Source organism: Sinocyclocheilus anshuiensis, unplaced genomic scaffold (assembly GCF_001515605.1).
Source record: "Sinocyclocheilus anshuiensis isolate Anshui unplaced genomic scaffold, SAMN03320099.WGS_v1.1 scaffold309, whole genome shotgun sequence".
NCBI classification, from domain to species: Eukaryota; Metazoa; Chordata; class Actinopteri; order Cypriniformes; family Cyprinidae; genus Sinocyclocheilus; species Sinocyclocheilus anshuiensis.
This window is the reverse complement of record NW_015539839.1, coordinates 41,242-54,742: the sequence shown is the minus strand read 5'-3', so window position 1 is coordinate 54,742 and position 13,501 is coordinate 41,242. Positions and strand designations below refer to the sequence as shown.

At 36.0% G+C, this 13,501-nt stretch overlaps 1 protein-coding gene across 1 annotated transcript in view; it reads right to left on the bottom strand.

Annotated features, from left to right (window-relative positions):
* The window catches only part of LOC107684448 (GRB2-associated-binding protein 1-like), a 90,602-nt gene extending 79,458 nt beyond the window's left edge, over positions 1–11,144 (bottom strand). Inside the window, exons 1-2 of the mRNA XM_016480700.1 lie at positions 10,693–11,144; positions 10,482–10,603 (exon numbers count right to left, since the gene is read on the bottom strand). Of these exons, the coding sequence (XP_016336186.1) occupies positions 10,482–10,553 (72 nt within the window). The 5' untranslated portion in view covers positions 10,554–10,603; positions 10,693–11,144. The remainder of the gene's footprint in view (positions 1–10,481; positions 10,604–10,692) is intronic.
* Positions 11,145–13,501: the final 2,357 nt, after the last annotated feature.

Sequence of the window (13,501 nt, the reverse complement as noted above, 5' to 3'; positions counted from 1 at the left end):
GTATCGACCGAAATTAAGAAATATATCGTGATATCAATTTTGGCCATATCGTCCAGCCCTAGTCTGTGTTAAAGAATGGCGCAGACGCGCGGTTTTGTTTACTACTCGTACTGAAGCGCGCGTGATGCTTCTAGTGATATTAACGTCTGCCGTCTCACTAATGAGGACATAAATACATGAACAACATCTCCAGAACTGCTCTGAGTCACTTCATGAGCATTTTACCGTTTCATTTGAGTAAAACTATCCTCATATCATATACACACAGAAATGTAAAGTTATTTACGGCAACCCGTCAAAATAAAAGTTCGGTTTAACTTGAAGACATTGCGGCAGAAGTACATTACTATTGTTCAGTAGAATTTATGTAATAGGCTACTACTACTACTAAAATTATTAAACCTTATTTTTAAGTTATAATCATACAATATTTCTTCAATGTTTTAATTGTAATATTAAATACCCTTTATTTTCCAATGTTTAATTTTCATTAATTAAAAGATAGATTAAATTACTGTTTTATGCCTTAAAAAAAATGTAAATACACAACACAGAATTTCTGAGGAAAAAATCATAAGGCTATTGTAACAATAAATTAAACGTGTGTTTATGCTTTCAAATAATTAGACATGCTAAATCAGAATTTGGTAAATCATACAATATTTCTTTAATGTTTTAATTGTAATATTAAATCAATTAATTTTCATTAATTAAAAGATAAATTAAATAACTGTTTTATGCCTTAAAAAAATGTAAATACACAACACAGACTTTCTGAGGAAAAAAATCATTAGTCTAGTGTAAGAATAAATGAAACATTTTTATGCTTTCAAATAATTAGACATGTTAAAACACAGAATAAAACATTTCATAGGGCCCTAAACATGTAATTTTTGTTAAACTTTTGATAAACTGATGTTAAATTGTTTAAGTTTCATGATTTTAATTAATTAGACATGTTTTTTGATTCATAAATTTTAATTTAACCATTAAAAAGGAGTCCAGAAAAATTTAAACGGAACAAACAGATACTGATGATTAACAGAAATTCAACAGCATGTTTTTCCCTACACTGTAAAAAATGATCATTCAAAGTTGTAAATAAAACATTATGTTTTACAAGAAAATGCTATTTCAGTCTTTCTACTTCAAAATGTCACGTTCAATTCAATGTGCTACCTGCCAGTTCTTTCTAAACATTTGTGAAATTTACTAGCAATTTCTGAGTGAAAATTGTTTTTACACCCATTTTTTCTTAAAGGGTTAGTTCACCCAAAAATGAAAATTCTGTCATTAATTACTCATCCTCATGTCGTTCCAAACCTGTAAGCCCTTCGTTCATCTTCAGAACACAAATTAAGATATTTTTTATTAATTCCGAGAGCTTTCTGATTAGAGATCGACTGATATATCGATTTACCGATATTTTTCCCGATATTTAAGCGTTTTACAATAATCGGATATCGGTTTTGTAATATCGGATTCACTGATAAACTCCGCCATCTTGTGGATGTTTTGAGAATTGCGCACAGGATCAGCATTGCAGCGCATCTGAGGGGAAACAAGGCAACAACAACGGCATGCACAGGTACTTGCTCTTTAGCCTATTAAACAGCTTATAAACCTACTAAAACTGTAGTTTAAAATGAAGTTGATATGACTCCTTTCCTTTATTTATTTTCTCCATTTGAAAACATTAGACCTTCTACATTTATTTTGCTTATTGTTAATATTAGTGTTGCTGCTGATGCTTTAAATAAAACGTTTTTTTATTGTTGTAATATGAAGATTAAATTTAACATGAAAGACTGCTAATTTCCAACACTTATTTTTAAGATGACTGAAAGGAGGAAAAACCAAAGTGAAGCATGGACTTTATAACAGTAAATAAATATTGGTTCTGCATATCGGTTATCGGGCACATATACATGCAAATAATTGGTATCGGCTATAAAATATCAATATCGGTCGATCACTATCTCTGATCCTCCATAGACAGCAAGCGTCCTTGCACGTTCAAGGCCCAGAAAGGTACCAAAAACATCGGCAAAGTAGTCCATGTGACATTAGTGGTTCAATCGGAATTTTATGAAGCTACGAGAACACTTTTTGTGCATGAAGAAAACAAAAATAACAACTGTATTCAACAATTAATCTCCTCTGCATCATCCTGGCGGTATTTTGGAGAGTATCACAATGTATGCGCGTGCTTTGATCTGAACGTAAACAACAACGTAAACAGTGTCAGTGTATGTGGTGCGGCTGACACAGAACAGCATACGTTGTTTACGTTCAGTGGATACTCTCCAAAATGGCACTACACAGAGGAGATTAATTGTTGAATAAAGTCGGTATTTTTGTTTTCTTTGCACAAGAAAAAGTATTCTCGTAGCTTCATAAAATTCTGATTGAACCACTAATGTCACATGGACTACTTTGCCGATGTTTTTGGTACCTTTCTGGGCCTTGAACGTGCAAGAACCCTTGCTGTCTATGGAGGATCAGAAAGCTCTCGGAATTCATCAAAAATATCTTAATTTGTGTTTCGACAATGAACGATGAGCTTACGGGTTTGGAACGACATGAGGGTGAGTAATTAATGACAGAATTTTCATTTTTGGGTGAACTATCCCTTTAATTCTTGATTTATTTCAGTGTATTTTTCTCCTTTGTTATTATTTGGAACTGTGGGCCGAATCAAAGATCAACACAGGCCAACTTTGGGCACTTCTTCTATAATGCAAACATTTCATTACAGCTTTCAAAAAGCAAGTTTTCCTCAGAATGCACAACTCTGAATGGTTGAAACTTTGCACAACTTTGAATGAATACTTTGAATGGTTATCAATTAAAAGAAAATGCTTTTTGTTGCCAGATGATGTAAACTCGACATCTACCAGCAGGGGCTAACTGGACCATGCTAACACTCTGTGTGTGGTGAAGCTCTAGCAGAAAAATACAAACAAACTAGTTTGTATTCAGTGTGTATTTGCATTTCCCCATGCCAAACTTAACATACAGCAGTCACCCTCTTGGTCAGGCACAATAATAAAGAATGTCTGCTTGCTGTGAGGCTTTTCAATGCAACGTCAAATGCAACGCACCAAAAAGAGGAATCATCTTTCAAGGCAGAGAAGCTTCTGTTACTAAACATACCATTCTTTTGGCAAATTATGTGTAATATTAATGTATGCACATTATAATAGTGTCAAAGAAACAACATAATCTCTGTTTTGCAAGTCATTCAAAACAAAAGCTAATTCCAAATTAGCATTTTCAGTTTTGGTTTTCAGCCCAGTGTGTCCAGAATTTTCAATTTCAGACAAGAATTTTAATTTCAGTCCATCACTATTGAAAAGCTATATTGGGTAGGAGTGAAGCACATTAATATTGCAAAAGGTTTTTTCTTATTTGTTACAGTTAATAATTGATAGCAGAGGCAATCCATTACCAGGGCCCCTCTCAGCCCTGACAGAACTACTCTGGACACAAATGACCAGCCGGGGTGGGAGAGAGACCGGCAAAAAGAGGGGGAGGGGAAGAAAGTGAGAGAGACAGAGAAAACAAATGAGCAAAAATGTCTGCACCAGCACCTAGCTAAGCCGATAACCCCAGCCACAAGCACTGTTTGTTTCTGTTCTCTGTGCATGTTTGTTTCAGCAAAAACTTGCACGATTATGTTTCCCCCACCTAAGCATATTTAATGAATCCCGACTAAAATAAATAATTCAACCGCTAAGTAAAGAACTATTCTTTTGTTTTTCTGTGCACCCCACTGAATTCAGCACAGCAAGCTTTTAAAATGCAACTGCATGCTTGTAGGCAGTGAGTGAGAGCAGCCATTGTAGGCCTATAGCATTGCTAATGGCTTGCTAGCTCACTGTGCTTTGTAAATGCTTAGAGCACCTAGTGGCTTGCTGAGTTGCATTAAAACAGAAGGGTGGAGTGTGTTCTTGATTAGGTTGAGCTGCACAAGTCACTTGATTCCTGCATTTTTTCCCTCTGGCTCTCTTTCCCTGTTTTGCGCCAACCTCTCAATCTTCCTTGATGCTTACTGCACTGTGGAAAGCTGCTATGTACTACTTAACAATAAACAAGTTCACAATCTCAGAAACAGACAACTGCAAAGCAGAATTGAAAAAGCAACAGTAAGCACAGAGGTGCACACTGATGTAAGTGGGACATATTTTAATCGATACCACTGTTACACATGAAAGCCTCTTGAAATAAGTCGATAAGCAGTTTTCTGTCCTGTGTGGGCATTTCCTATTGAAACAGGAAGTCTGGGCATGACATAGACAAGCTTCTCTCTTTTTTAGGCATGCACAATATATAATATTCGATTAGTTGATTTAATTATAGAATATCGAATAGGTTGTGCGATTGTCTTTAAAAATCTCCCCATGTTTTCCGTGCTGATGCGGTGGTGGTGTTCATGTAAGCAGAGGGTGGCGCTGCCAATCATGCCAATCAAATGTTGTCAAAGACAACAGAAGAACACATTGTCTCACGCACACAAAAAAGACTTGCATAGCATATAACGGTTACAGTAACTTGGGACGATGTCAAATAAGAGTTCTGTGTGGACCACAAACACCCCCGGCTGGGTTAGAGGTGTGGCTGAATCCGTATTTAGAAAGGCGCGGAAAACAAATAACGCGTTCTACGGAGGGGCTAAAGGGACATGGTTAGCCGCTTGCTAACGGTAGGCTGTTACATTACAGTACATAACATTTCACTTACCACAAAGGAGGTAAGTAAGGAGGAGTAAGGAGGAGAGATGACTGATAGGAAGATGGTGAATGATTTGCAGATCCTGAGCACCACTGACAAACATCTTATCTTGTAAAATGTAAGTACTGCCGAGTGCTGCTCCATACGTGTGATCGGGCGTGTTCAAAAGCGATTTAATTGCCCCGCATATTAATAACGTTCCCTGATGCCCGCAGTTTATATACAGTATGATTACCCAACGATATAATTGCGACAGAAGATATTGAAATATATTTTTCCTTCCGTCTCTTATCTATTCCCTTTAGGGGTTCCATTTTTTTTTAAATGGAAATGTCCTAGCCTTATGAGCAGTTCATTTATGCTAATCGACGGACCGTTATGTTAATAAGTGCCAGTATTAAGATGTTTCAGCACGTTACAATTATATGGCTTGAGTTAAGGTAGCCTATATTCTGAATTAAACCGTTTATCATACAGATTGAAAGTGTGAATCCCGTCTCTCTCCATCTCTCTCTGTTTATGGGTGTTTGTGCGTGCATACAGGGGAGGGGTGTGATTTTCGAATAATACCCTGCGATTTTCGAATATTATTTTTGCTTGGAATGCCCATCCCTAATAGCTACCACTCACTTGAAGTTGATTCTTAAAAAATATATATATATTTTAATAACACTTGTTACAAAATTTTAGCTATCGCATCTCACAAAGAAAAAATTTTTTTTGCACTGTAAATTATAATGTAATAATAGGTTTACTTGTAGCATTTCAAATGACTGATTTTAGTTTTCAGCATTTTGTTTTTAATTTATTCAGGCAAAACTGTATATAGTTTTAATATTATTACTTATCAGTCATAACATGAAAATGATCTGGCTTATTGGTTTTGGCCAAGAATTTTAATATATATATCTACTAGTACTGTCAAATCGATTAATAATATATGTGTGTGTACTATGCACATTTATATGTATACATAAATAAACACATACATATTTAAGAAATATATGTAATATATAACAAATCATATATAAATATGAATATGAAAATACATACATGTAAATATTTCTTAAATATATACACATATAAATATTTCTTAAATACATACATGTATGTATATTTATATATACATATAAAGTACAGAGTACACAGTACACACACATAGGGCTGCACGATTAATCGAATGCGATTGTCATGCGCATTTTGTTAGTAAAGCCGGTTCTGTAATCAGCAGTAAATGTTTAAGCAGTGATAAAGGCATTGCATTATAAGTATACTTTATTTTAATTAAATTTATAATAATAATAACTCAGATAAACCATATATTGTCATAATCGTGTGTTTATTAGTCACGTTGAATCAATGAAAGCAGTTGAATCTTCTGTTTATTCAGCTGCAGCGATAGGCATTTCCTGGGTTTCTTCTGCGAGGCGTATTTGGAGTTTCAGCGCGAGAGCGCCCTCTGGCCTTTGGATGGAGATTTACTGCTGATCACAGAACCGTGCTTCACTGAAAGATATGCATGACAATCGCAGCTTCTGTCGAATCGCGATTTCGATTCCATTTCGATTTATCGTGCAGCCCTACACACACACACACACACACACATATATATTATGTAATCAAAAAATTTTTATTTTGGATGCAATTAATCACGATTAATCTCAATTAATCGACCTGACAGCACTAAACCCTATATTTTTAATTAGCCAGTAGGTTTAAGTTACATGAACAATGATTGGCTACTAGATAAAGGGGAGTGACATTCTGATTTTCAAGAACGTTTGATTGGTTTTAATTGATTAAATACGCATATCCTTTAAAAGTGAATATTGTAAGTGTTTTTGAAAACACACAATAACATTTTAAACAGAAATTGACCTTAAAAAATAGAAATATACATAAGCAAGTACAATCTAGATGAGCTCCATGTAAGAAATCACATGAGATGAAATAGTCTCAATAGCAGAAGTGAGCATTAACACTCCAGGCTTTAATCGGAGTTGCCACATTACTGTACCGTACATGTGTTCCCAACTTCATTTGGCTCTTTCACAATTAGTCTCTCCAAGCATTATGAGAAGGGTGTGAAAGAAGAAGTTTACAATGAAGAGAGGATGAGGCCAAATAGAAAATGCTAAGACACTAAAAAAATGAGCCGACCGGGACATTTTTAACTCACGTCATAGTCCAGTTTGAGGAATATGGTGTGGCTATTGTGGGGAGTAATAACTTATGATCTTCTGATGCCACCAGTCACATGTCTCGCATGGACAGGCCAAAAAAAAAATAAATAACTTTTTATACTCAGGTAGCCCCCTTTATTATACTTCTGTTATAGTAGCTAGTTACTTGTCTGAGACGACCCTCAGTAAAGCACTGTGCTCTTTGAGCCATCAAGAACATTCCCTTTAAACAGTCGAGTCAAATGATCTGCTCTGCTCTTGAACCGTTGCCAAACCGTCAAAAACACATCAGACTTTTGACCCTATTAAAGCTTTCCAGCACTAGAGGATTCAGAGAACGTGCAATGAATTTCAGAAAAATCAGCTGATCTACTGTTTTCTTTTAGTCCTTATAACAGTATGATTTAGAATATAAAATGCAAAAACTTCTCGTGAGAAGCTAGACACAATCTCAGATCTTTCATATAATGAAACGAAGTGCTATTGTGTCATTTCCACTGTAATGATTACATAACATGTTCAAAGCATTCAAATTTCCAGCTGGTTCAGATGCAAATGATAGTCATCTTTTTAATTATAAAACAACAGAGTGGATCCTGTTCTGAGGCTGCTGGTTGCATGTCTTTTCTGATTTTTCAGAAGTGTTCCAATCATGAATAGGACATAAGCTACCTAAAACTATTTTAAAGACTCAAGAAGAGCTCCATTTGGTTTAGACATAAGAGGGAACAGAATGAGGGCTAATAAACAATGGATTTAGAACAACAAACACTACTGTTCAAACATTTGAGGTCAGCACGATTTTGTAATGCTTTTAAAGTTTTATGCTGGCCAAGGCTGCATTTATTTGCTAAAAAATTAATATTGTGAAACAACATTACAATTTTAAAAAACAGTTCTCTATTGTGCAAAACTGAATTTTTAGCAGCCATTTTCATCAGTCACATGATCCTTCAGAAATCATTCGAATATGCTGATTTGCTGCTTGAGAAACATTTCTTTCTCAATTTCTTAAAAAAAAAAAAAACTCTTACCAACCTCAAATTTTTGAATGGTAGTGTACATTTTTGGAGGATGTCTACAAGTCATCTGAAGCAAACAAAAATGACAGGGTTATCTGAAGTTTCTCAGTGCAATCACAGTATAAGGAATTGCAATATGTATCTAAAATTGATGTTGATCAATGCAGAACTGGTCAAAAACAGATATAGAATCACTAATAGGCCCGTACACCTGGCATGGGGCTCCTCTTGAGGAGAAGTATTTTAGTAGCCACCCGGCTCCAATAAAAACAGTCTGGTCCTAATCAGCCACATGTGAAACACTGAGACAACTCCACCTTCATGCACCAGAAAACAGACTGAGACTAATGTTGAGGACGGCACTTCAAAACTACAGCAAACCTAGACTGTAAACTTATTGCAACAAGAAAGGAGGGATAAAGGGGAAGGAAGTTTCTCATCTCACTCTAAAAACCAACTAAACAACTACAAAGGCTTTTCTCCACAATCACTTTGCTTAAACGTGTCTCAAGCAAGAGGAAATCTAAAAATTACTTGTGAGAACATTGTATGTTACAACAAAGCACTTGTTCTTTCCTGGATCTAATCTTATTATAACATTGTTTGGATGAGCTCAGAAATCATTTTAATTAGATTTGGAGCCATGAAACATTGTTCATCACATTCAACAGACTACCGTTTACTCTGGAAGCCCAAAGCATGTGAAATCACACCCCGTCTCTCAGGCCTGTGCATACAAGGCCAAATGCAATAGTTGCCATTCGAATGTTCCTTCTAAACAATGGCAAAATATGCCAAATACTTGGCTGTTTGAGTCTAAACCGTGTTACTGATTGCACAATGAGATAAAACATGAATTCAATAGCAATGTTCCTAGCAGAGCTATACCAGATTAAAGGAATCCAATAAAAAAAAAGCATCACATGAGCCTGAAGGAGATTTCTAACATGTTTGGTTGGGGCTCGATAGCAGGCAGAGCTGTAAGTGAGTGATTTCATTACAGATTATTGGTGTATATTACCACTAAGAGGAAGGGAAGACCCCATGGTACACATACAATGTCTGAATGACTAAATGCATTGAGTCATCCTGTGCAGACAGAATGGAGAGTTAGGGGTTCAGTTGTCTTGGCAACTAAAGTAGCAGCAAACAAAAGCATTTCATATAGAAAAACCTTGAAATTCTTGCAAATGTAAGGTGACAATATATTTAATACAAAACACTCAAAATACACAGATCAAGGAACCAGCCTTCAATGTAATGATCATTGGTGCAAGCAGTGCAAATGATATCATTAAAATAAATTCCAATTTAATCTATCCATACCAGCACGGTTTTCTGCAACCTTGATGCATATAAACAATAGCTTTCGGCTTGAACCACACTTAAAAGTTGTCATTAGATTTCAAAAGAGCCATGCCTACTGCAAATAAATTACTGTCACAGTTTCTTGCATAAAAGAATGTTGCTAACAACTTTTGCATGAGTTAACTGAACATAAACATGTTTAGATTGAGATGTATGATAGTGGTGTCTCTGCGGGTCAAGCCACATTCCATTAAAACAATAAGCATCACTAAGGTTTATGCACAGCTGGCTCTTATCGTTTCCAACTGTACCAGACACTTTGGACTTGTACTGACTCCTATTGCAATGGATGCATTAAGTTTGTTCTGTTTCTTACACTTTGTTTTGTTCCTTTTTGTCTATGTTTCTCCCATCTCATACAACATGCATCCACTTATGGACATTCTTGGATTCAATTCCAAAGATTCTTGGCATGTTATTGGTGGCTAGCTGCTGCACCTCACTGACCAGACTACCACAAGTTCTCTGTCTGCTGTGAGTGACCATCCTTGTGTTCTGTTTGCGCTTGTAACTATTTATATGCAGGCCTACTTGTGTGTTTACACCCTAACCTCTAGCTAAAAGTGCTATATTAAGCAAACATGATTTTTGTTGTTATTATTATTCGTACCTTGATCAATTATGTCATGTGATGTCAACATGGCGCAGCCCATGAGGGGGCGACCCACTCCATGTAGAAAAAAAACAGCCTTTTCTACAAAACTGGCATGTGAGAGTCTCATAGTGTACATTAAGTGATATTTCTCAAAAATGCTCTTAATGTGAGTGTAAATCTTTTAATCAGAAAAAAAATACTTAATGCTCCTTTAAAAAACAAACAAACAAAAAAAAGTTATCTCCCAACACCGGTAGGTGTGTCCTAAAGAACCGATCAAGACGCCACAAATAAGGATTTTGCACATGCGAATTTCACAACCATTTCAGTGCTATGAACACACACACAGCGTTCATACACTCAATCACACATTTTTGAGGAACTGATCCCGTTTTCAAACTATTCCTGGATCGTCAGCATTTTTTGAACGAAAAAAAAAAGCCTTAACCGACAGATCGCGAGCAGTGATTGACCTGCGGTTGTTGGAAGTCGTACTCTAAATTTGCATGAATCTTGCCCCAACAGTCCTGCGGTTACAACACTGTCAGTGCATTTGAATAAGATTAAAACGTTACTTACATAACGCCGTAACTTCTTTTCAGGTGGAGACTTTCTGAGCCACCCCGTGTACACCACCTCTCCTCCGCTCATTTTCTTCTTACCTTCCAGGAAAATACGCGCTTTAAGTTTCGTGTTCCAACCTGCAACATATGAAACCAAAGTCCCAAAATATGAGGTGGAAATTGAGCCCAAGTGTTTTCAGTGCGTTTATTAAAACAAACACAAATACCGTCACTCCTCCTGGTTTCCAGCACGTCCACAGGGAAGAGCTTCCCGACAGCGACACAAACTCCTCTGGATGAAGTCCTCTCTTCTGGCGAAAGGAATATATCAAACACAGCAATAGCCGTCTGTAGTTGAGCCCTCTTTTAGTTTACACACTTTGTCTGTGTAAATAATCCGCTGTTTTCCAGCTGAAATGCAACGAGGCAGCGAGTGATACTCGCCAAGTTCGGCGTAGTGAAAGCTTTGCTTGATTACCTTATTTCAAAGTAAACCAAAACAGTTTCCTTGAAAATATATATAGTTTTTCCTTATTTTTCCAAAACATTATGGTCGCATTAGCACTGAAGTGCTTTTTGGACTAGAAATCCGTCCCGATCGTCGACCTTCCCTCCAGTTTCACTCCCCACGGCTCCTGCTGATTGACAAGCATAAACGTCGATACTTTCCCTAAACTCAGCCTCCTCTGGCCTGTGGAGGCAGGGAGAAGTCGGCCAAGACGGAGAATAAAGAGCATTACATCATGGGAAGTGTAGTCTTGGAGTGTTGCCCCGTCAGAGGGAAAACACTTGGACGGTGGCTCAAAGAATCGGTGTAAACAAATCTCTCAGCCGCGTCCCAAATAAAACTTGCTTGAGTCCGGATTAAGACTGCGATCATAAAGTAGTGTTGTTCTTTTGAGTCTGATCGTTTTAATGATTCGACTGAGCCGGTTCACAAACTCACTCTGAAGGAGTTGTAAAACAGTCACAATCGGTCATTTATATGATTATTATTATAAATATATATTTTTTTATAATACCTTTCCTATAATTAGTATCTTGTCTGCTAAAACCTTTTTTTTTAAAGAAATCTAAACATGTTTGTGTTGTTTAATGTGACAGCAAAATATATTTAGGCACTAAATTATTTTTATATATGTATATATATATACGTTTATATTTTTGTGTGTTGAATCATGCTGCAATAAACTGAAGTGAACATTGCAGTAAACACCGCCATTAATAAAGCCCAAAAAGTAATGAACAGCCAGGCGTGTCTAGATTTGGCTTTATTAAACGTAATATTCAACACATGATGACGTAATTACGTCAGTACGTAAAAGAATCACCGAATTTGCTTCTGAACTGAATCTTTAAATTAACTGTTCGAAAGAACCGAATCGCAGAAAAGAGTCCGACATAGGCTTCCAATTAAAACATAGTACGTTACAAGCGAACGTCTTGATACAGACTACACATACCTACCAGAATTGTCAAAATCAATGATGCTGACATGTAATAGCTAACTGAGTTTTTTATACAGGAGTTTACTTTACACAGGCCTACATATTTATAAAAATGGAGAAATGCAGACAGTTTAAACACTAAAAAGCATAGGTACTAAAGTTTATATCGCTGATAATTACCATTATAATGATGAAAAGTGAACAGTTTCTTTCAGTAAAGAATGTTCATGTTTGTGGGATTGGTATCTTTGGAATGTTATTGTAATGCTAAACGGCTTACTGGTTATCTCTGAAGCTTTGTGCCTACTCTCTGCTGTGATTTGCAGCTCAGTGCAAAGGATTGATTTAGTCAGTTTATTATCCTATAATCTTTCATCTTGTGATTTCAGGTTGTGTCTATAATTTATATTAAGTATCTTTGTCTACGACATAATTTACAATCAACACCTTGGTTGTTTTCTTCCATTATTGATCTAAACAAACCCAAGGATGATTATTACAGTATTATAACATTATAACAATTTCCATGTTACAGAATAAAGTGTCAGTGGGAGTGGCCTAAACTGTAGCAAAGACATGTGTAGATATCAGTTGTTGAATAATTCAGAGTCATTGATTTTACCAAATGGTTTTAGAGACTGTGCGAGTGGTGCAACACTGTTATAAAGCTAATGGCTCTGGGGGGATTGAAGAACTAAAGGTGCCCACATTTGAAAACCACAAAGCCAACTTTGCTACATGTATTAGTTCTCCAATTTAGAAATGCACATCTAAGGAGTGCTTCACCGCAGCCTTAAGTGTCTATTCTAAGCTAATGCACAACTTCATGCTCAAAAACAGATTGTTTTAGGGTTCACCAAAGGACAGGAGTGCAGTGGTTCAAACTGAGGACACTGGGATGTTGGGGGTGGACTTATGTATTGATAGCCACGAGGTGACTAACAAAGGTCTCATGCTCTGATAGTCAAAACAGACCTCAACTTGATTATTGTCTTAGAACCATAGAATATTCACTGAAATAGCACTTGTTTTAATTGTTGCTTTGGAGTTCAGTATAAACCAATTTATATATTACTATAGTTTGTTTCTATTTTGTTTTCATTTTAATTTTGAAGTTATAATAATTTTGATATTTTTGTCATTTTTATAACTTTTTTTTTTTTTTTTAATATGTGACCCTGGACCACAAAACCAGTCTTAAGTCGCTGGGGTATATTTGTAGCAATAGCCAAAAAAAACATTGTATGGGTCAAAATTATCGATTTTTCCTTTATGCCAAAAATCATTAGGATATTAAGTAAAGATCATGTTCCACAAAGATATTTTGTAAATTTCCTACTGTAAATATATCAAAACTGAATTTTTGATTAGTAATATGCATTGCTAAGCACTTCATTTGGACAACTTTAAAGGCAATTTTCTCAGTATTTTTATTTTTTTGCACCCTCAAGATTCCAGATATTCAAATAGTTGTATCTCGGCCAAATATTGTCCTATCATAACAAACCAAACATCGATGGAAAGCTTATTTATTCAGCTTTCAGATGGTCTATAACTCTTAATTTCAAGAAATTGACCCTTATGACTG